Below are 24,394 nucleotides of genomic sequence, written 5' to 3' on the forward strand. Positions count from 1 at the left end.
AAAACAAAAAATTTAAACTGCCTTCATGATTTCTTCCTGAGGCTATTAAATGAGGATCATGATTACTTTTTAAATTATAGTATAATCTGAAACTCTTGAACTATAGTATAATTGGCCCTTTGTTAATTACTTAAGCTGTATTTTCTTTCCTTTTTAAGATATTAGCAACAGCTTTGCCTACATGTGATGTGTATTTTCAGCAACAAGGAAGTGATTTCATAATTGACAAAGGAAATATAGTACTGAAGAGAAATCAGAAGCATAGCATACATGCTGACAAGCAGAGTGAGGTAAGCCATTTCTTCATGACCATTGTCTGTGTGCTATAAACAACTAATGCAGGTAATGCACTTAACTGTGCTGGCCCATGTAAGTGCTCAGTCAACATTAAGCTCTTATTATCCTCAACAGAATGGAGGAAAGGAAGAAGCTAACTCAGAGTAATTAGAGCTCCTGGGAAACTTCAATAGCTTTATTTCTTTTTGTAATGAAAACTTCTAGAAAGCTGGATTCTGAAGCTTTGGTGAGTCAGGTACAAGAATTCACAATTTCTTGTCATTTTAGTAAGAAAGGGTACAGTGCCGAGAAATGGCTTTCCTCGTAGTTGGAGAAAAAAGAATACGTTGATGTCCCTGGGGATGATGTGTGGCTATACCCTCGACTCCAAGGCAATTGGAGTTGGCCGGCGCAGATGCAAGTGCCAGAATGATGCCACCTCCTCAGAGCCTGCCTCCAATGGCTTTAGAAGGCTGGAGGAGACCTGAGGAGCCTATAGCCATCCAACTACTGTTCACTCAAAGTTGGAGTTGCTATAGACCCTTGTGTTCCTTCATTCATTCCTTACCCTGGGATCTTTATTGAGTGTTCCTGTGTGCATATGTGTGAATCGGCATGTTGGAAAAGCAAATGAAAGCAGTGTCTGTCTTGTTTACAAACCTAGCACCCGAAACAGTTCACTTCATGTAGGAGATCTTCTTAAGTGAATAAAATGGTTGAATGAATGACAACAGAAATATTTAATCATACAGCCTGTCCTTAAGAATGTTTTTGGGGAAATGGGCCAATTACACAAACAACTAATGTGTGCCAGGGTAGGGTAGGTACGTGAAAGAGGTACACATGCAGGATATGGACTTCAGGTTAAAGAGGACAAGCTCCAGCCGAGAGGGTCGGCAAAGGCTCTGTGGGCATGCTCCTCCTCTGTGTCCACGCATGCCAGTCATGGTGGCTTGGCTCTTTCTCCTGCTCCTGTCACCATGCCACATGCCCACGAAGCCTTCTCTGACTATCCAGGCTTCTCAATCTGAAGTCCACCTGACCAAGAAAAGTGGGAAATGAGTTACTGCTCCCTTCCCCTTGCACCCTATGACAGAGATCAGTCAACCTTAGATTTTACTGTGTGTGAGTATTGCTGGGGGAGTTCATTTCAAATACGGATTCTAGGGCCTTACTCACGAGATACTGAATCAGGGACTCGGACCAGTCAAAAAATTTATGTTTACCATGCATCTCAAGGTGATTCTGATATAGATTCACTGCTCTAAGTATCCACAAGCTACTCTCCTAACTCTTGCCTGATGTGACCACTTCTGTATCATTTATTTGCAAACTTTCTACTCATCCCTTAAGACCCAATTCAGATTTATCTTTCTCTGACATTCAATACCCTGACATCTGGACACAATTAATTACTTCCATCTCTGGGGTCCCATAGATCAGTATTTTTCAAACTGTAGGTCATTCCTATTAGTAAATAGGTGATGAAATCAATGGACAGGGTCAGCTTAGTACAACAGAAACATACAAAGCATGGCAAATTTTTTAGTGAAATTTTTGTTTCAGTGTTATAAACTGTGTGTGCATGTTGTGCTGATTTACTCTCTTGAGTTGGGTTCCCTAGAAGCAGAGATTACAACAGAGGTTTGGGCACATGTGCTTTACTGAGGGAATGCTCGTCAGGAGAAGCCTGTATGGGAGTGAGAGCAGTCGGCTGGGGGGGTGGGGGATGAGTGAGGCAAGGATGGGGTCTGGGGTAGAGTCTAGCCTAGGCCTGGTCCCCTGAGAAAGCTCTGAAACATAAACAGCAAAAAAGAGTTGTCATCCCTTGAGGCCCAAGGGCTGGCTTGTTATATTACCATATCAGTCAGTCATGACTGTGGCTGCCAGGGCAGATACAGGTAACCCATCAGGTCAGATGGCTCTCATAGGCTGAGGACAGTTAAGAGAAGAGCAAAGTGGTGAGTGATAGCACCAACAATCACTGGAGCTGATGGCTGGTTAGAGTGGCCCAGAAAAGGGTACCAGACAGTACATTAACAGCATCAACTAAAATTCACTCCTTCCATGCTCAGACCCACATACAGGGCCCAGAGTAAAATAGAAATGCAGGACCTCTGGTTCAGGAAAAGTGCCATTGAAGATAGTAACATACAAAGCTTTTAAGTTTCTTCTGTAGTCTCTCTCTTGACTTGTAAAAGTGTTTATCATTTGCTATTTAATGTCATTCTAAGTAAAGAAATATTAAAAATTTAAATTATTAACATGAATTATACAATTCATCTTTATATTGTACAATACCAATTTTAACTGCAAATATAAGAGCATTTAACTCATATGACTCATCATGAATATTACACAATTTGTAGTCTGTAGTCATATATGTGTATGTATTTTGTTCTTTCCAGAACAATGGGAATGCCACACAAAAATGACTCAATTGTTTTTATTTCACCTCTCGATACATGTTCTACCAACACTCTCTACTTTCAGCTTACTGATGAGTAAGGAAGGAACTGAAAGCCAAAGAAACTATGGGTTGCTCTATCTTCCTCTTTCCTTCAAGTCATTATTTTCAGTGAAAGTAGTTGGCTAATACAGGGAAGTAACATGAATAATGTGTTTCTTGGAATGCCTTTGCCGTCTTTCTGCTTTCAAGCCTGGTTGGAACAGAAAGCTTGGCTTCTTGGAGCTGTTGCCTCCCCTGATCACGCAGTCATAGACGTAACATGCTTTCTTTGTCCTCACTTTGAGTTTTACTGAATGTCAGTGCCTTCTAGGTCCACTTGAATCCTACGTTCATGGGTGTCATGTGCATGGCATGTGAATGCGGCAGCAAGGAAGCATAACTACATTGTGTGCATCTCCTCTACTCATGTGCATTCTCCATCATCCCAAGAGACTTCACTTACAAAACAACTTTAAAGATAAAATTATTATGTTAACATGGTGACAGCAGAACATTAAGCCAAGCATGGGTCCTTCTGAGCATCAGCCCTGTGCAGCTCCACAGGTTGCATGCCCATGAAGCTGACCCTGCCTGTTTGCCCCTTACATTAAGTTCACTCCAAACAGGCACAGCTTCTCCAGGATTCTCATTGGTCACAATTCCTAGGGAAATTCAGAAAAGGAGATTAGCCTCCTGCTGCTGCAATTGACCCCAAGGTTGTAACTGATACTCATTATCTCCCTCCGTGCCACTCATTCTAGATTTCTCTCATCCTCAACTGGCACTTTTTGGGTGGGGTAGCCTAGACCCTCATCCCTCTGGAGTCTGAGCCCTGGTTACCATGCCCTTATCAAGCCACATGTGTGGGAGCCCCAACGGTGCCTTAGTGGCTCACCTCATTGCTACACGCATTCTTTGTGTCCCTATTATGCAGCAACAGCCTTACCAGTTATGGGGACTCCTTCACATACCTGCTGGTCTATAGGCATGAGGAGTCCAAGTAACTGTACAGCAGCCATAGCTTTAAGGTTAGTGTTATTCTTTGTCTCTCTCCAAGAATCAGACATCAGGAGCTACAGAGCCTAACATTGCAAGGGCAAGAAGCCCAAATTTCCATGGTCACTGGAAGTGACAGTGAGTTTAGCTACTCCTTTTTGGTTCCCAAACCCATATTTTCTCCCTGTTGGGGACACAGCATCACAAAAAGGCCATTGGTTTATGGGGTAAATAACATCATGAAGAATATGGCCCCATCTCACAGGGTGTGATTTCCAAGCTGGTAAAGCTGATGCATATTTAAGGGGCCCCATTCCACTGCCACCTCAGATCAGCATCTTCTGGATGGCATGGTTTGTGTGGAAACAGTGGCTCCCAAAGTCACACAATCACTGCTGCATTTATTTGCTGTAAAGTGTATTCCTTGTGCTAAGATGTTATGTTTTCCTACATTGGTGAATCGGATATTCTGAGCACTCAGAGAGTGGTGCTGGCCAAGGCCATAGTGTGCCTGATTCTCACTGTGGGAGACCACGTAACATTGCTTTCAACCAAGGGACCCACTTCACTATCCTGCAATACATGAGATCAACATTCTATTCTGTGAAATATCTGCATGGCCTAGATCCTTCTAGGCTGTATTGTTACAGAGGGAAGGGAAATTAACAGCCTTGGAGGCAAGACTGAATATACACTCCTAACCATCCCAAATAAATACAAACTACTTCTGTTTCTTCTTCGTGGGAGTGGAAAATAACATAGTTTGCATTTCAATAGCTGCATATCATGGACCAGGGTGGTGTAAATCTACTCCAGCAAAGATACTCCATCCAGCACAAACAGATCCGAGTGGGGCTACAACTGGTTGTGTTTGTATTGTTTGTAATGGGGATATGATGAGAACCACCCCCACATCTTGAGAGCGGCACTTTGAGAATGCCTCTAATTTGCAATATTGTTTTTATCACTATCTTATTTGGTAGGAGGTGGATGTAGTTTGGGCATTTTACAAGCTTATACTTGGCATTTTTCTACTATAAGAGCTTTAACCTTAGGAGTCAAAGACTCAATGTCCATTTCTAAGTAGGTCCATTCCAATTACATATCCAGGAAATAGACAAAATAATGCATGTGAAGTTCAATAGACTCAGGGAACCCGCTGTGAAAAGGACCTGGGCCAGAATTCCATTTATCACCTGACTCTTATATGTCCCTTTTCTAATAGGGGGACAATGATGGCACTTTGGATACCTGATTATCAGCATCAACTCTGATTCTATATCCACCAACCTTTGGAAAATCTAGGTATTTTCCTTTCCCCAATAGACTCAAATAAATAACCATAGATCCATTTGGAAAATAAGTGAGAGAATCACATTTACCATGGTGGTGCGGAGTCTTCTCTCATGGAGACCTGGCCTCTCATTCTCTTACTGGAGAATTGACTCAGATCCAGAAACTAGGCAAAGGATTTGTCTAATTTACATTAAGATTTGCTGTATTTCCATTAGAGCATCTGACCCCAGCCTTCTGCTAATTCATACTTGGTCACTTTTGATTATATATATTAAGCAATACTTTTGTTGACTGCTCATCTATCTTGCTCCTAAGAATATTATATTCTATTAATAATCAACACAGAAGATTCCTGTGGACCAGTGCCCTTGTCTCTTATTCTAACCTCATTGCCCATTATAATTATACACACCCGTCTTGCTTCTAAGAGTTAAGGTCTACCCAGTCTTGGCCTGGAGTCCTGTCCTCCACATTTATATGAAGGAGTTTTGCGATGGTTTATCCTACCAGCCTACAGAGAAATTCCAATACTCAGCTTCTCAGTAACGTTGGTACCCCTTCACCAGTTCATTCCTTACCATCTAGATAAATGGAGTGTCTGCCAGGTCTCCCAAGAAACATAGTCAGTTGGTAGGTTTTCTCATCTTGTATCTTAGATCCATTCTAGCATGCCTACTTCTTTGAGCCTTGTATTCCTTCCTCCATATCCTGCTACAGCAGTTTTGGCATCTCTACTTTATTATTCTGGCCCATGACTTTTGCCAAGCTTCCAAGAGCTACTCCAACAATATATTAGATCCATCTCCCAGGCTCCAAGGCCCTTATCAGACTATTAAATCCTATATCACTGGTGACCCCAAATCAACAAACTCTCCTTACCTAGTTTCATATTCTGTCCCTTTGGTCTAGCACCCTCAGGATCCACACTCAGTCATTCTCTCCCAGTTGCTACTAATACATGTTAACAAGACTCTCTCAGAGACCCAGCCCTACCCGTCAGATCGCACTGAAACTTGACCATAATGGCCAAGCAAGTGGTCAGAAGGAGTGGTGCAAGCAGATCCTGAGGAAGGTATACATTTTCTTTTGAGACATCTGTTTTTGCATTGTCTTCAGATGTGTTGGGTGTGGACTGGAGCAGGGTTTGCATTTAAATTAAGAGTGAGCAGATTACTTCTATAGTCCAAGAGTGCTCAGAAAAACCATGGGGTTCCAGATTCTCATGTGCTTCACCTATATCTGAAGATCCCACTGCTTCCCTGTGAAAGGCCTGACTTTGGCATAGGTGACTTACCTAAGCTGAGAATTCAACCTTTCTAAAATTCTACAGCTCTTATAGTTAAGGCTTGTGCCGGGTCTTCAGTTCTCCCTGGTCTCTAATTAAAGGAGAGGAGAATTTCTTTAAATTCCACCAAGGAAGCCCTCTAATTGTTATACTTTGCTCTAACTTTGTGATTGATTGCCCTGAACCTGTCATTTTCTCTCACCAAAGCCTTGGTGGCCTCCAGCAATAGCCATCCATTTCCATAGTCCTCATTATTACTATTTCCAGGGAAGACCAAGGAGATATTACTCATGTTAGTGCCTCCCCTCCCCCTTGATCCTATCCTAGTTCTCTTCACATGACAGTTTTAGCAATTGCTACTTAACACCAGGGATCATCAGGACATGTTGTTACTCACTGGGGTTCTCGTTGCCAGCTGAACAATAAATGGGCCACCTCCAGAACTGCATCTTAGAATCTACTTTTAGGTGAACTGTATAGAACCAACTGTCCCAGGTCGGCTGCCATGGAAACAGAGGCTAAGACTGAATTTTGGTGTATGTAATTTATTAAGGAAGTGTTCTTTAGGAAAACTCTTTAAGAAAGTGAAGAAAAGATGGAGAACAGAAAAGAGGAAGATGAGGTCCCAAGTAAAACAAATCTTGAATTAATCCATAGGGAAGCTAAAGAGTACAAACTGCAGACAAAACTGTCCTGCCCCTTGAGACAACGGGGCTAGCCTTTGGCTAGAGCTACCTCAGGGGTGAAGATGGGTGATGAGAGGGTATGTAAATAGGTAATTCTTTAGTGAGCTATTAGAAGCCACACCCACAGCAACTGGGAGTATGTGCCAACCGGGTAAAGGGGATCCCAGTGGGGCACTTGCAGCATCTTCTACAATTTTGAGAGTATTTTTTTTAATATTTGAAAAACATTACATATAGATGAGTTTACATATACTGCTGTCTACCAAAGCCTAATCTGGCAATATAGTTTCTTATTTACATTTCTATCTCCAATGCAATATTCTAAGCTCCTTTGTGGCAAGGACTCTGTCCTATTTATCTATGCTGGCATCAAATTGTTACTAAATAAATATTTATCAAATGAAGAGCAATTTGGGGTAGATCACAGGGCAATTTGAACTCCAGGATAAGTAATTTGGGTGTAATTCTGTTGGCAGTTAGAAAGAGTTTGAAATGTTTGTTGGCAGTGGTGTGTAATATATATTGGACTAGGGAGAGAATGGAGAGAACAGCCAAGAGGCTGTTGCAACAATACAGGCAAAAGTAACAAAAGGCAGAATTCTGGTGGAGGCCATAAGTGTGGAGAGGCAGATGCAAAAGTCATTAAAGAAAATTATCTACAGGATCCAGATGGCCCAGGCTGACATCCAGTACAGAGCCTATCAAGGATGCTAATCAATCAAGTGCATTGTTTTGTACATATCTGCCCCCAAGCAGATAGAAGACAGTTTTTCATGTTTGCATGGAAGAAATAGCTAAATAATAAATCCATGTGGGTTTTTTCATTGTCGTCATGCACATTTAGGTAAAATCCATGCAGTAGGCATGGAAATCTTTTCTTTCCCTCCTACAGTCATATCTGAGAAAACCCAAGGTCATCAATGTGGAATTTGCTCAGTTCATTAGCACGTGGATACTTAAAATTAAGGTGGTTGCCAGTGACATTGCTTTCAAATCAATCATTCTATACAGTAACATATGTTCCAAAGCTGCAGACTGAGCACATTATTCTCAGCTGTACTCTGGGCTGTACCCTGGATGGAGTAATTTATCCGTGACTCATATGGATCATATACACATCAGGAAATACATGTTTTTTTTCTTTTTTCTCTGAATTCTTCCAGATCTTGACTTTAGACAAAGCCATGTACCTTTCTCTCTGACTTTTGGCCAGGTTTCTGCTCCTCACGTTGTTCTCCGAGATCCTGGGACACCTGTTACGTGGACTGGACACGGATTAGCCAGAGTTATCCCCGGGGCTGGCTTAAGATTTGCTGTCAACAACATTCCCTTTCCCATGGACTTCACCATGGCCCTTCACTATGAAACTCAGGTACCCTTTAAGTCAAATGTCTTTGGTGGTGAAAAGCTGAAATGTATTCTTGAACTAAGTTTGCTTTCCAGTCTTACAAGATAGGTTTATCATAAAATGATTTGCAGAAAGAACATCTGGAGAGCATTATACACAAAAAGGTTTCCTAAAGATATTAAAGCAACACAGTGAGCCAAATGCATACATGCTTTATTCCAGAGAGAGAAGCTAAAGTTGAACTTACATATTTAAAGCATTAGAGCTAAGGAAGTGGTGATGGAATGTTTGTATAAGAATAATAAATAACACAAATTCTACTCTCCTGGGACTTTTTTTCTAAAAATTTAATCAACTAACATGTGCAGAGATTCAGACTCAAGGGATGCAGAAGAGGAATTTATTTGCATTTTGATTTTTCCTTGAAATAAGAGAAAAACTAAAAGCAGGCTGCTTCTCCTGCCTCCCGCTGCCTTATTACCCTTCCTCTGCCTCTTTAGAAATATCTAAGACAGAATAGAAAACAAATAAGAAAAATGCTAATCTAAAGCATAGTTCCTAACCTTTTCTTTGCATAATCTTTATCTTGATAATCTGAAACCCCACAGACCATCTCCCTTGAAAAAGATTTTATATGGCTGGGAGTGGGGGGTGGTATCAGAGCCCCCAAAGTCCTTCTAGGGGCAACATTCTGGAAGCACTCAATGTGTATTATATGACCAGAGATACAACATAATTCTCTATTTCTAACTTACAAATGAAAGCTAAGAAACTTCATGAACTTTGACCTGGTGAGTATGACAAGAAAGTTGCGCACACGCTCTCTCTCCCTCTCTCTCTCTCTCTCTCTCTCTCTCTCTCTCTCTCTCTCTCTCTCTCTATATATATATATATATATATATATATATATATATATATATACTTTTACAAAGAAAGGATACATCTCTTACAACTATAAAAAACTTTTTCAAATTGTAAATCTTCCAGAGTATAACTAATTAACATATGCTATAAATATATATGTATATATATTTAGACACATATAAATATATCTAGTAATGTGACAATTATTAAAAAATATGAAATCAGTTAATTTATATAATAATGTAATAACATGAAAGCAGTATATATCCTTTTGTGAAGGATGCCAAATTTTTATTTTTATTCTATGATCCAGAAATACAATGAATTAATCAACTCTGGGAGACAGAGTTTAAAGATATGACCTGTCATGACTAATAGGGTTTTTCAGGTCCATGAACTATAGCTATGGCCATAAACAATATTTCTTCTACCTGGACCACAATTCAGACACCAGGAAGCTAGGCCTAAGAGTGAACCTCTAAGACTTCTTTTACTTCTAGGGGCAACATTTCCAAATGGAATATGGGTTGCAAATTCAATTCCATGCCCTATTCAGTAGGTATATGTTTGTGCATGCAAAGCAGGTTTCTGTATCCTCACAATGACATGTTTTAATATCATGCCTGTCTAGTCCACAGCTGACTGGGCTGTCCAGATCGTGATTAACCCCCCTGGAGGAAGTGAACACTGTGCACACAAGACCCTATCACAAAAGTCTCAGTCTTTTGCCTTACCAGCAGCTTCCAGGTATGCTTGAGATCTGTCCTCAAACATTGAAGATTTCTTAGACTTTTGTTCATCTATTAATAATCCATATCCAGGAACTAGATGGGAGAAGAGATATATTAAAGAAGAGAGTAGAATGTTCCTTTCCCAGTGGCCTTGATGTGAAAAAATAAAATGCTACAAGAATAAGAGTAAAACATTTAGGTTGGATTTTCTTAGCTAAGAATCTGTGAAGTAAAATGCTAGTAATTTGGGCCACTAATTTTTCCTCAGCAGAGATTTATGGCAAAATGAAGCAGAAAACCCATTGATACTAGCATGGTAGATAAGGATGGAGGACATTTGCTCCATCCTTTCTCCAGAACAGTCATGACAACGCAGGGCCAATAGTTTCTAAGGCTTCACTATTTGGTACAACCTATGGAAGAGAATGTAAAATCTGAATGTGAATTTACTGTTCACCCAGCCCACCTGAGCTGGTCTAGACCTAGACCTAGACCTAGCCTCCACCCCACAGTGGAACCCACATCACAGCACAGGTGGGACACTACCAAATACTACTGCTGCTTAGATTATATAAGTATACTTTTGTCATGAATTTTTGCTTATTTCTCTTAATACAGAATTATGCTGCTTCCCACACCCATCTGTTTAGAACCAAATGTACAATATTCCATAGATGTCTATTTTTCCCAGCCTTTGCAAGGCAGGTCCCACGCTCATTCACACATCCTGGTTGATTCTGTAAGTATCACCTAGATTTGTGGGTGCTTCCTTCTAAACTGAGCTCCATTACAGTTCTGCTTTTTGACTCTCTGGTATAATATTTCTTCAGAAGTATAAATGTATTGGTTTCATTATAAAAATCACCTATTCTCTATAAAAGTCACCTAATAACAATTGGAAATCCTGTAGAACAGTATGAGCTAGTAACAGTTTGAAGTGTTTTACATATTCTATTATTTGGTCTTAGAGTCGATAACTCTATAGGGGAGGTACTCTTATTATCCTCATTCATAGACAATAGAATTGACACTCAGGCTAACAAAGCTAGTGAGTGAAAAGTCAGAAATCAGAGACAAACTGCTTGATTCCAGAGACCCTATTCTGAGCCACAGCAGTTTACAGAGAGTTTAAGGAGAAATCCCACTGCTTTAATTATTATCGTTCTGCAAGTTTTCATTTTATACATATTATGCTTTTATATTATTATAATCAGAATGCTCTTACACATATGTATATGGATTTTTTTCACTTCACATTATGTCATAAGCATTTTCTTGTGGTGCTTAAGCAGTCTTCTTATCATTTTTAGAAACCATGCATAATGTTGTCTTGAGTGACTTCTTAGCATCAAGTTGAGCCACAGTAGTTCCGTCCAAACCTCTCACTCTGCGCAACTTCAGGCCCAGGCTTGTCAGAGTTCAGGCATTGAGTAAATTTACATAATCTACTTATCTATTCCCCTACTTGTGATCATTTAAGTTCTATTTTTCACTTCTATGTATAGTCGGTACATATTTTTAAAATGTTTAAAAATACAGTGTTCTGCTTTACCCCAGGTTTTATGGCTCTCAAAATAACTTATCAAGTTAATTTCTATAAGGTATTCTTCAATTAATTTTCAGGAGTATCATAAAATATGGAGCATCAATTTCATCCCACTTTTAGCAGAATTATAGAGAATTGCTTGAGATTTTTTAAAGTAATTTTGTGTATAAAAATCAAATTGTTTTGTTAAAATTGCATTTTTTAATATTTGTGAGAATCTTCTAATATTATGACTTAATTGGCAAACTATAGACTACAAATTTTATTGGAACACAGCCATGCTGTTTTGTTTACATGTTATCTATGGTTGCTTTCAAACTACAAAGGTAGAGCTGAATAGTTATAACAGAGACCTTGGGGCTACAAAGCCAAAACTATGCCTTACAAGAAATTTGTTGACCTTTGATTTTAATTAGCTATATATCCATGTTTTGTGAATTATGTCCTCGAAGTTCAATTTTTAACCATTGAATATTTTAAATTTATACCCTTAAACTGTGCTGTTTCACAATCTACTATAAAATTCAATATGAGGCAAGTATATCTTGGATTTTATGTAATAAGTTCAGTTATTATAACATAAAAAGCCATTGTTTTAAGCTTATTTTACTCTAAGTAGAATTGCAAAATTTAATGAAAAGAAAGAAATAACACGAGTTAAATTTAAATTTTTTATAAATATGTCCCAAATATTGCCCTCAAGTGAGATGTGTTTATGCTAAAAAATTATTCATTGTTTCTCTGAAATTCAATTTTAAGTGGGTGATTTGTATTTTACTTGGCAACCTTAACCAAAGGTCCAAAGCTTACACCTGGAGGGCCATACAATATTGTGGTGAGGTTCTACTACATTGTGGTAGAAATAAAGCGGAAAGGAGAAACAAACTCTTGAATGGAAAATTTAAACTATTGTAATTTCTGTATCCATACAACTTATATTTTCTGCCAAGGAGCTTTAAATAGAACTGTGCTCATGAACCAACATACAAGTTACAAAGAAAGAAAATCATATCCAACAGGTTTAATCCAGGGGGAAAAAACTAAGAGTTGGGAACCCAGGCAGAGTAAAGAAAGGGAAAGGAAGAAAATAAGAAAGTACTAAATCACAAAGGGATGTTTAATAATAATAATAATAATAATAAATTATGAAACTCAAAGTTATAAGAGCCAAGTTACTTCTCATTTGAAATCCATATCTTAAATATTTCTAAACTTTGTAAACTCCAATGATCATCACCTAATACATCACCTAATCCAAATTATTCATTCATCACCATTCACTGAGTATATATGAACCAGGAGCTGTGCTGGTCCCTGAGGTATAAAATACGGTTCTTTCTCTCAAACAATTCTCACTCTGATAAAGAAGACATCCATGTAAACAAAATCATGACAATGATATTTGGAAAATGCTTCATATAAACGGATAATTTGAAATTAACTTAAAATATATCCAGTTGATCAGTTGTCAAGTAATCATTCTCTATGTACAGCTATGAAAACCCCGAAACATGAAGAGAAATTAAGAGAATAAACTAATCTTGGCAAACTGTCAGACACCTCAGAAAAGGCCCTAGATCACTGTTTTACATCAGATTCCCTAGAAGCAGAAGCTGAGACAGTGTCTCAGGTGCATCTGATTTACTGATGGCATGTGCTCAGGAGAAGAGGAGTGAGGGGAACTGGAGAGGATAGGGCAGGACTCAAGCAGAGATGTGGTCTCCACTGAAAAGTAGCTTCAGTCGGATCCCACATGGAGCTCTGGTACATGGACTACATCATGGAATTGGTTCCACCTGGAAGCGAAGTGGTGAGCCTGTGTGTGCCCAAGTCGTTGGCTCACCACCCCATCCCCTTGTCCCCCAGTGAGAGCATGAACTTCCAGACAAGGTGGCTGAGTCCAATTTTTTGGAGAAGGGCACAACTGTGAGCCTTTTGCTGCCAATGCCACAGCAGCTGGCAGATGGGAACATCTGGGCAGGCTACCTAAAATGTCCCCTATAGTACCTGTCCCAGGATGTTTAGTAGGAGAAAGTCATTGCACATTTTATGATTACAAATTAATATGGTTGTTTTCGCATCACCAATTTTGTGGCTCTGGAAAGATATTTGACTCCCTGGAACCTGGTCCTTTCAAAGTTAATTCTTTTCTGCAACAAGATTAACATTTGCATAAAAAGCTAGAGTGCATTACCAAGAAGACCAGATCAAAGCTTTGTTCAATCCTGGATGCTCCTTCTGCACAAATACCTTTTGTCTGGCAACATAGTGAGAACATTAATTTTTTTTCAGTCACCATGATTATGTGATATGTGCTCTCATAAAAATGTGTAAAGCATATTAGATATTCTAGAATATAAAACTGCCATCCTTCTTTCAAACTATGGAATAGACTATATTTGGTAAACATAAAGTGCTTACAAGTTTCTAGGAGAAGTGAGTCATAGCATTACAAAATTCTATAGCTGACAAGGACTCTTGTCATCTGATCTATCTACTTGGTGCCAAAAGTGATCAGCTCTAAACTAGCTCTGTCCAATAACTGAATGATTAACCCCTGGTTGGCTCTTCTCATCCCTATCACTAGCCCATCTGGCTTTCTTCTGCATTTCATCTTACTTGGTTGATTGGTTTGTATTTAGAGAAAGCAAAGTCATTTTAGTATCAAATTAAAAATACAATATTAGAAATATATATATACGTTCTCGTTGAAAACATCTTTACAGAACACTTGCTATAAATAAGACATTCAAAACCTGTAGAAGATATGAGGTGACTTTCGGTACTGCTTTGGCAAGAAAAGTGAACAGGAGAAGAGGTGGCGGGGATGGCACAGAAACAATTTTTCAAGAAATTTGATGGTCAGGGAGTCAATCCAGGGGAAATGGCAGGAGAAATATATGAGATCAAGGAGGTGATTTAATAGATGGGAGAGACTTAAGCACATTTAAATGCCAGTTGAAAAAAAGAGATTGAAGAAAGAAAGCAAAATCCACAGAAAAGTGTCCTGAAGGCAGAGAGGGAAGAGCAGCAGGACATCGGTTCCACTGGGATTCCTCTTCTTCATAAGCCCTGAGTCAAATACAGGTAACAGCCTTCGTGAGACAGGAGTTTGGAAGTCAGGAAGTAAGAGGCTCCAGTTCCTCTTCTGGAGTCTGTTTTCTCTGTGAATTAAGAAGAGTAAGAGGCAATGGCACATGCTGAGAGTACAACGAGTATGAGGCTAGAGGTTTGAGGAGTCAAGATGCTTTGAAATAGTCATCTAGGGTTGAGATCTCACCTGCTGATATGTCAGAGGACAAATAGAGGAGAGGTTGAAGTAAAGGACCATGGAAACTAGTTTCAGTATGGATAAAGCGAAAAGACCAGAGGAGATTTATCTGTGCTACTGGGTTCACTCTCCTAGCATGACCTGCTGAATTAAAACTTATTTCTAATGTTGTTTGTTCCACCAGTTGTTCAAAATGACCAACTTGGTGTGATCAATCTGCCGTACCAACACCTCTGCTGTATCATCCGAGCCATGAATGAACTAAAATAGTATCAGGTTATAACTTCTCAAGAAGTATAACCATACAGCTTTTCTTGACATAGATGTTAAACTATAGATGAGTCATCCTTGAGAATAAACTTATAATGATGCATTTGTCCCCATAATAGCTGTATAATCTAAGCTAGCAACTCTCAAAATGCATCTATGCAATATTGATTTTTATAAGATGTAAGTGTTATTCGAATATAGAATCAAGTGATTAAGTAAGTCTGGAAACACTGAGTTCAAAAAGTATTTTTCTTGCTGGACTTCTTAGCCTCTGGTGTATTAATCTATTCTGTGAATTTCCAAGAGAGATATATATATACACATATATATGTTTGTGTGTGTGTGTGTGTAGTTTAATATAGAACACCACTGTTCACAAGTAACTGAAAAAAACAAAAATTTAAAGGAGAATTTTGTGGAATTAGAGTTCTGCAGTAACACTATGGAATGCTCTAAGCCACAATTTCTTAGTTTATTACAAGTAGCCTAGTTGAAAGTCTTTCAAATCTAACACAAATTTATTAGCAGGTTAAAAATATAATAATAAGGACAGTAAAAAGATAAAGACATTTATTTTCTTTGCCATGGGTCAATAAATGGAAATAATTAAAGACTTCATAACTAAGTTGAAAATCTTAAAATCTTTAGTTGTAAGCCATTTAAAGAATTGAATTGAGCTTCTTTTCAACCATTAGTTGCATAGCTCTAATTTTTTTATATCTAGAATCTAGAACAGGAGACACTTGTGGACATAAGTCTTCTTTTCTCATTATTTTAAAAGCTTGGTCTTATTCCCCAAATCAATTCATTGGAGAATTTCTGTAGCAAGCAGGATTTAGATGACTACCAACTGTACAACTGTGTTGAAATTGCCTCAGAAACAAGACCTCAAGTGCTCCCTGGCACATGTAAAAGGCTTATAGTCAGCATGTCTGCCAGGCTACACAATGGTGCAGTAGGTGAGTATCTGTTTAGTGGGCTCTACTGAAGCTTTGCTATCTATCCAAATGCTTTTTTTGGAATGTGAGTAAATTGATTTTATTTATTTTAGCATCCACTCCAAACAACCAATGTAAATACCCCTTGCCTAGTGATGACATACACAGAGCAGTCTGTTGATGTGTTGGAATCATAACTCACAGTACGGGAAATATATAAAAGAGGGGTCTCGCAGTAGCACTGAGATGCTAGATTGCTGGAGCAATGGTCTTAAAATATTTATTTGGAAAATGGAATTTTATGGCTGAATCAAACTCTAAACTTCTTTCATCCTCAAACCTTCATTTAATAAATGAGACTATTAGGGTCCAAAAACATTAGGTATCTTGCCCATTTCACTAAGCAGTAGAGGAGGATTTCTCACCCTCAGCACTTTTGAAATGGGGGACTGGATAATACCTGTTGTAGAAGTGGGGTGATCTGTTCTGTACGTTATAGGATCTTTAGCTACATCTGTACCTTCTACCCAGCTGATACCAGTAGCACCCTCCCCATAGTTGTGACATTCAAAAATGTTTTTAAACTTTGTCATATGTCCCCTGGTGGGGGGGGGCAGGACAAAATCTCCCCCCAAGGTGAGAACCACTGCTATAGAGTGACAGCTCCAATGACAGCCTGGGTTTCCTGAGTTCCAGGCAAATGCTATTCTGTTATACTGCAGGTCTCTGGCTCCAAGATATCCACAATCTCATGAAAGATATGGAATTAGGAAATCAAAGATATAGTCTAGCACCAACATAGATCATCAGAAATTGAAGTAATAATAATATCAATAATAATAATTACATTGGAACAAATAATTATTAAAACAACTTCAGTCTTTCATTAACTTAAGTAATGTTTATTGTTAAATTTTTTTAAAAAATTTTCTTTTAAGGTGATTCAACCCTTGGTTGACCTCACAGATTTCAAGGACCTTGTCAGCTTACGATCCCTTATTTTTTTAATTTTTACACCTACAGCACCTAGTCTTCCTAGGTGGTCTCCCATCCAAGTACTAACTAGGCCCAACTCTGCTTAGCTTCCAAGATCAGATAGGATCGGACTTGTTCAGGGTGGCATGGCCATAGTACATTTATTTATTAAGTTATGTTTATTTAGCACTCATACTGTTCCAAGTACTTCACAGGTGGATGGTCTTCAACCTTTATAATCCCATTTGGTAGATCTTATTATTATCTTCATTTAATAGGCAAGGGAGTTAAGGACTGGAGAGGTACCAAGTGAGAGGTGGACTACTAACAGGATGAGGTGCTCCTCTGTTACTTTGTTCATCTCTAACTTGCTTCTTTTGTTCCCTGAAGCCTGCAAGTGTCACCCCCAGGGCTCAGTTGGGACCAGCTGCAGCCAACTTGGAGGCCAGTGCCAGTGTAAGCCCCATGTGGCTGGGCGCTGCTGTGACAGGTGCTCAACGGGAAGCTATGGTTTTGGGCATCAAGGTTGTCACTGTAAGTAACAAAAAACAGAGGAGGAAACATGCTTGGTCACAACCTTGGTGTTTCAAAGGCAAGAAAATCCATGTGGTGAATCTAAAGTGGGAGACAATTGAGACTTTGACTACGTTATTCAGATTGTCTATGCAGATAAAATGTACTGACATTTTTTTCTGCCGTACTTCATCCATTCACTGAGCAGTGACTATGTGCAGAGCTCTATTAGGAAGCATGAGGAGTAATAAAAACATGGTCCATGCTTCTGGAAGTTGGAAGTCTGTATCAAATAGATGGTAGTTCAAGTAGGATGTGGAAACACCATCAAGGGATGTGGCTGTGCAAACCCAGCTGAATGATCTGGCACATGAGCATGGTGGCTGGAAAGGCTAAAACAACGATGATATTGGGAAGTTGAAAAAGAGGACAATGCTGTCACCAGGGTATTACTCTTTCTGATGCTGGGATTACAAACAGCATTGGAACTCATTTTATAAGCCTCCCATTAACAAAGGCTTAGGTGGGGCTTCATCCACAGTTGGTAATTCATTTCTCATGGTTGTCATGTTCATGCTACATAGTTCTCTGTTGCAATGTAAACCATTAGTGAAAATACTGTTCCCCACAGAAACCTACCTTAGGAACCATGAAAACCATCAGGTACATAAAATCTCTTCTCAGGTAGGGAAACATACATTTTTAGTCATGATTCAAAGAGATGGCACAACTTCTTGCCTGCCTAGAAAACAGTCCATCAAATAGCTTAGGTCCATCATCCTTCTTTTTTGTCCTTTTTTTTTTTTTAAACTATGAAGTGTTTGAGATACACAAAGGAGCAAACATTTCTTTCATGTAGCGCCCATCAAACAAACAGGCATCATATTTTTGTATGGGGAAGACTGGCTCAAAGGATTCAACAATTTACGAGAAAAGTGTTAAACCTCCACTATCTTGCCTAGGAAAAAGAAAAATTGACCTTCGCGAGAGGGATTCTTATATTTTTTATAGTCTTCAAGTTTGACTTCCAAGATATACAAAAGTTCAAGTCATTAAAAATATGTTACTGTTCAGCTCCTCTATATAAACAACATTTATCAGACCCAGTTGTCCACACATTCTTCTGGTACCTACCACACACACACACGCGCACGCGACACTCTATTCTAGGCACTTTTAGAAACTCTATTCACCTTGACTGAGATGACAAGTGAGTTAGGGACTGCAGAATTAGAACGGCACCTCTTTCACTAGCACACCACTTGTCCTCCACCCCAACATGCTTCTCTTTGCTTTATCTAGCATGTCACTGCCACCATCAAGGCTCAAAGAGCACTGTATGTGACCAAATAACAGGTCAGTGCCCCTGCCAAGAAGAGGTGGCTGGCCGCCGCTGTGACCAGTGCCTGCAAGGCTATTTTGGATTTCCCGACTGCCGCCCTTGCCGTTGTAATGGGTTCGCTGAACTTTGTGATTCAGAGACAGGATCGTGCTTCAACTGTGGGAGGTTTACAACTGGAAGAAACTGTGAAAAGTATGAAATTCATGTGCACTTTAGTATTTAGTTTATTTCTTTTGTTCTGTTCTCACAACACTCTCAAAGGACCGTTGAGTAGAAACTCAACAACGTTTAAATATGGAGTTGTTGCTATGGGTGGGGAAGATTGTGTCATTCCACTGTCCTTCAAAATCTTGTTATAAACCAGACAATGTCTGGTTACATCAATAACAGTCATTTGCCTGGCATCTTACATTTTATGTTCCCGAAATAAGGCATGTAAATTAACTGCTACTATATTGAGTTTAATGACTATGCCATGAGACTTATAAAAGCAAACAATTTTTGGACAGAGCAAATAAGCATCTTCTAAAATAATGAGTTTTCAGAGTTGCACCATCCAAATGCATAGCAAATTCACGTTGGCTAACATGCAAACTTTTCCTGGGAACATTTTGGTAAAAAGAAATTACCTTGACAGATGCATCAATGGTTACTATGGAAACCCTTCTTCGGGACAGCCCTGCCATCCTTGCCCGTGTCCAGATGTTCCATCGAGCAATTGGTATTTTGCCCATTCCTGTTATCAGAATCCTTGGAGCTCAGAGGTAATCTGCAATTGTCTTCAAGGTTATGCAGGTATGCAATATAGTTCCTGGTGGTTGTTTTCCTTCCATTCCACACTGCTACCTGAAAAATAATTACATATTAATAATTTATCTGCCTTGGCCAAATGAGTGGTGCAGAATTAAAGTTCGTAGTAAGAAGACACAATTTGGAAAGTTGTCACTTTACTGAATAAATATGAATGATTCAAAACCAATGACAATTTAAAACCCATTCCACTGAGCTATCATTTTTAAATAATGTTGTGGAAAACTAACTGGTCAAATGAGTTCAAACCAAATTAATTTCTTTAAAATAAAATCATCACATGTTAAGATACATATGTGGTTAAGTGAATATATATGTGATATATATTATATATTACATATCACATAAGCATTTAAAAAGTAAAAAGAAAAAAAAATGTTACCCACCCAAATGCTTTCTTTGTATAATTCCAAGAAATCAATTTGACTGGTATTTCACAGATAAAACTATTTTTTTTCTGATGTCTAGAAGCATTGATTTGGGCATTGAATAGAGACTTCATAAGTCAGTTCAGTATTTGTGCCTGTTGCTCAAACATTTTATTTTGCAGAGGTAAAGCATGAGGATAATATATAATGCAAATGAGGAAAAAATTTAAGTCTACTTCATTCAATCCCACTTAGAAAATATAGTGCTTTTATTTTCTTCAATGATATTTAACATCATGATAATAAATTACATGGCTAATATTTTTCTTATTTGTTACCTATAAGGTTACATGTTTCTAGCTAATTCTCTTCCCTTATAGTCTCTTCTCCACGTACACTTTGACTTGGTTGGTCAGTTTCTAGAGCAGAGACCATGACTAAGCTATGCAGGTATGCAATATTTAGAGCATTTCTAAATGGAATCAACCAAAATGTGGAGAGTGGACCCACAGGTTGGGCACCTACACAAGAGCAGTTGCTTCTCAGTTGGAAGGGTAAAAAGTATAGGAGAAAAGGGATGGGATGGTTTCTCCATGTAGTGCTTAATAAAACCATTCTCTTGGTCTCGTAATCAAAGAAACTATTCTCACCCATCTTCACTTCTAGACACATATCTCAAGCTGCTGCCATTTCTCCTCTAGGACCAGGTGAGGGGTGGGGTGCCTGGGGAGAACAGGGGCTGAGACAAGCTTTGAGTCCTGGAACACACTAGAGTGACCCTGGTTCTATAAGGGTTCAGGGGTCCTGTGCCCACAAATTCAGGTTTTATAGAAAGACTAGAATTCATTCTTCACCAAGGACTTTTTAGCTCTAAATAATCATTTTATGGTCTGAATCAATAATAAATTAAAAATAAATGCTGTTTTAATTTAAAGCACTTTTCCTTACTTATCCTCAATGTGCAACCTCTCATTATTCCTAGAAGAGCCTAGTTATTCTCTATTTACACTAATTGCCATCCCCTTCCCCGTTCCAACACAGACACATATTCCTCATCTTATTCCCTTTTCCTCTCCCAATCTTTCAGGTAAGCAGTGTGAAGAATGCTCTGCTGGTTTCTATGGAAATCCAAGAATTTCTGGAGCACCTTGCAGGCCATGTGCCTGCAACAACAACATTGATATAACTGACCCAGAGTCCTGTAGTCAAGTAACAGGGGAGTGCCTTAAATGTCTGCACAACACTCAGGGGCCCAACTGCCAGCTCTGCCAACCAGGTCACTTTGGATCGGCCCTCAATCAGACTTGCAGAAGTAAGTCTGCAAGGCCCCTGGGGGGAAATGTGACAGTGGAGTGGCAGCTCTCCCATGCTCATTTTGGTTAGGCCAGTAGTGCCAGTACCCACTGAGTAATAGGTGTTGTACTGAACTCATCAGCAAAAATGAGTGCAGTGCCACCACGAGTATTTCAGAAGCAGCTACAGTTTACTCACTGGTGTTATCAGTTTGCCTTTTGTGACTCTTACCTTCAAAACTTGCCCTGGTAGAATCTGAGCATTGTTTCTCAAAGTATGGTCCAAGTTGCACTGTGCCAGAATCACCTGAGAATAAGGTAGGGCATTAACATGTGGATTCCTGGGCTGTACCTCAGACCCATGGATCTGAATCTCCGGGAGTGAGGCCCAGGAATCTGCATTGTTACAAGCTCATCAAGTGACTTTAACGTATAAGTACAAGAATCATTGATGTATAAGACAATAAGGGTTTAATTTTATGATAAAGAGGAAAAATAAATTGCTCATTTTTAGAAGATATCTCAATTATTTCAGTTCACCCAAGTCAATTTAGTGAAAACCACTTGTTTTCAGATCCTTTACATAAATGGAACTTTGGTGAATGGCACCAGGGAAGAAGTGAGACTTTTGGTCTTCCTAACTGTGAGCTCTTGAAACATGGTTGGCAGAACCATATGAAATTGCTGTTTGGGGAGATTATCAACAATTGAATGGGTTCAGCCTATTTAGATTCTGTGATAAATTCTGTACTATTGTAAGGTGTTTCATCCACGAGCCCTTTGGAAGAATGATATATTCAGGTCTAAAAAGCTGTTTGCGTGGGTTGTTGAATGCCAGTGTTACCGCTGAATTTATCTCCTCTTATCTCAGGATGCTCCTGTCATCCTTCTGGTGTGAATACCACTGAGTGTCCCCCTGGTCGAGGACTTTGCCTCTGTGATCCTGACACTGGCACATGCCCTTGTCTGCCCAATGTCACAGGACAGACCTGTGACCATTGTGCTAATGGATACTGGAACCTGGTCCCCGGCAGAGGATGTCAACCATGCAACTGTGACCCTCGCACCTCTCACAGTAACCACTGTGATCAGGCAAGAGACTTTACAGTTACTAAGCTCATCTTGTATATTTTTCCCCTGTCTTGGAAGCCATTTTTTTCAAGGAATGCTGGTCCTTTTGTTGGAGAATGGTATTAAAAAACAAGACCTGGGCAACAGATGACCATGCCTGTTTTATATGCTCCCCTCCACTCCTCACCCCTGCAATTACCAACCATGGAACAAATCAGTATATCTCCACATCACTACTCGGCTTCCTAATTCACAAGGGGAGTCTAATGTTCATGACAGCACTCTCTGGCATGCTTCTTAGACATTTTGGGAAGCACGTTTGTAGCAGCATGCAACAAAGACCACAGTTCAGTCATGGAGACTGAGGGAAGTCAGTGAAGCTGAAATCAGATGGCATTTGTTTAATCAAAGAGCCCCTTATTATGAGAATATTTGGGGTCATCTGGTCCATAGGGGATTCCTAGGGGAAGGCTGTTCTTTACAATTAGGAAACGCTTTCATTGGCATACAGTGGAGAAATGGACATTTAGATTCTCAGCTGTTTAAACAGCTATAAACATCTCTCTCTCTCAGCCAGTAGGTGGTCCCCAGGACATTATTACAGAGAGATCCAAATGCGCTGTTCAATATTTTCATCAACAGTTTAGATGGAGTTGGAGAAACATGCTTATCAGATTTGTAGGTATTGCAGAGTTGCAAGTTAATGTGATAAAGACAGAAAAAGTGACAAGATATTCTAACAGGCTTTCTTGTTGTCTGGAAACAAGATGTTAGATGAAGGCTTGTTCTTTACAATTAGGAAATGCTTTCATTGGCATACAGTGGAATTAGGGATGGTCAGCCCGAAGAAGAGCAGCAAATGCAAGTTGAGGATAACTATATCTAGGTGGGAAAAGAGCTAGAGGAGGAAAGAGGGAGGCTACCGTTTTGTGCTGCCCATAACACAGGCCTCAGAACAATGGGAACAAGTTACAATGAGCAGATTCTGCATCAGTGTAATAAAGCATTGCCCAACAATCAAGGACAACCAGCAATATAATAGCTCTCAGGGGCAATGAGCTCCTCATAACTATCTATATTTGAGCATAAGCTAGAGGTAACTCCAAAGACAGGTAGGAACTTAGTTGGTCTAGTCACTTTATGAATCCAGCTACTTATTCATTGAAATCATACTGGTAAAGTTGTTGTTTAAGCAGATTTGGTCAAGTATAACCCAGGATCACTACAATAGTGATTTGCTTCTATATTTTCCTCCTGTAAATTTCCAACCTCCTCATTTTCAGAAAAGCTGGTCAAGAATCCAGTTGGGAGGGTACAAAAAAGTTCAATCCTCTCCTCAAAACACAGTTAAATAACTGTCACTAAATGATTAAAGCTCAAGAGCAAAAAATGTTTTGTTGAGCAAAACGCTGATCCATCATGGACATTCCATCATGGAAACACTATTTGCCAAATAAATTGATGAATGTTAGGCCAGGTCTCTGGCCTCTCTGTGTTATGGGAAACTCTCATAACTGTAGAGGAAAAGAATGTGGCCCATTTCCCATTATGTGTTTTGTTTTCATTTACATCTGTGTATATTTCCCGGTTTGGGGCCACCTGTCCTTGAACAGCTGGAAGCAGGCGGTATATTCAGGAGCCCAAGCCAAAACGCACTAACTCTTGGTATTGTCTGGAGTGGTTGCTGGCCGTGGGAATCATCATCCTTCCTCTGACTTTGCACAGCTGTATGTTCTAAATCACTGGAGGGAAAACTGTTCCATATTAAAATGCATTTTTTTTTTAGATCCGAAAGCTTGTTATTTTCTCACCCACAACTGTTCTTACAGCTTACAGGCCAGTGTTCGTGCAAATTAGGCTATGATGGAAAACGCTGCAGTGACTGCAAGGAAGATTATTATGGTGATCCACTGGGGCAATGCATTGGTAAGTATTGGTGATTCTAAAAACACGTGCAATCAACCTAGTCCCACCATGGGCATGCTCTGAACCAAATGAATTTCTAACTCTTTTATTCACTAGAAGATCCACAAAATTAACCCCAGTTTTGAAAATGATATTTTTTTT

At 39.3% G+C, this 24,394-nt stretch overlaps 1 protein-coding gene and 1 pseudogene across 11 annotated transcripts in view; one reads left to right on the forward strand and one right to left on the reverse strand.

The window, feature by feature from the left end:
- The window catches only part of LAMB4 (laminin subunit beta 4), a 111,738-nt gene that overhangs the window by 59,685 nt on the left and 27,659 nt on the right, over nucleotides 1-24,394 (forward strand). For 9 of the 11 annotated variants that reach the window (XM_036230271.1, XM_016126961.2, XM_016126960.2 and 6 more), the window contains 11 exons: nucleotides 159-290; nucleotides 8,202-8,360; nucleotides 9,832-9,947; nucleotides 10,550-10,670; nucleotides 15,800-15,977; nucleotides 17,322-17,465; nucleotides 18,747-18,978; nucleotides 19,424-19,581; nucleotides 21,052-21,276; nucleotides 22,128-22,348; nucleotides 24,157-24,253. In XM_036230271.1, the coding sequence (XP_036086164.1) occupies nucleotides 159-290; nucleotides 8,202-8,360; nucleotides 9,832-9,947; nucleotides 10,550-10,670; nucleotides 15,800-15,977; nucleotides 17,322-17,465; nucleotides 18,747-18,978; nucleotides 19,424-19,581; nucleotides 21,052-21,276; nucleotides 22,128-22,348; nucleotides 24,157-24,253 (1,783 nt within the window). Of the gene's footprint in view, nucleotides 1-158; nucleotides 291-8,201; nucleotides 8,361-9,831; nucleotides 9,948-10,549; nucleotides 10,671-15,799; nucleotides 15,978-17,321; nucleotides 17,466-18,746; nucleotides 18,979-19,423; nucleotides 19,582-21,051; nucleotides 21,277-22,127; nucleotides 22,349-24,156; nucleotides 24,254-24,394 lie in introns of those variants that run through there. The other 2 variants (XM_016126969.2, XM_016126973.2) reach the window with 2 other exon arrangements.
- LOC118610932 lies at nucleotides 16,971-17,089 on the reverse strand (annotated as a pseudogene).

The sequence above is a fragment of the Rousettus aegyptiacus genome, unplaced genomic scaffold, assembly GCF_014176215.1.
Source record: "Rousettus aegyptiacus isolate mRouAeg1 unplaced genomic scaffold, mRouAeg1.p scaffold_m13_p_13, whole genome shotgun sequence".
NCBI classification, from domain to species: Eukaryota; Metazoa; Chordata; class Mammalia; order Chiroptera; family Pteropodidae; genus Rousettus; species Rousettus aegyptiacus.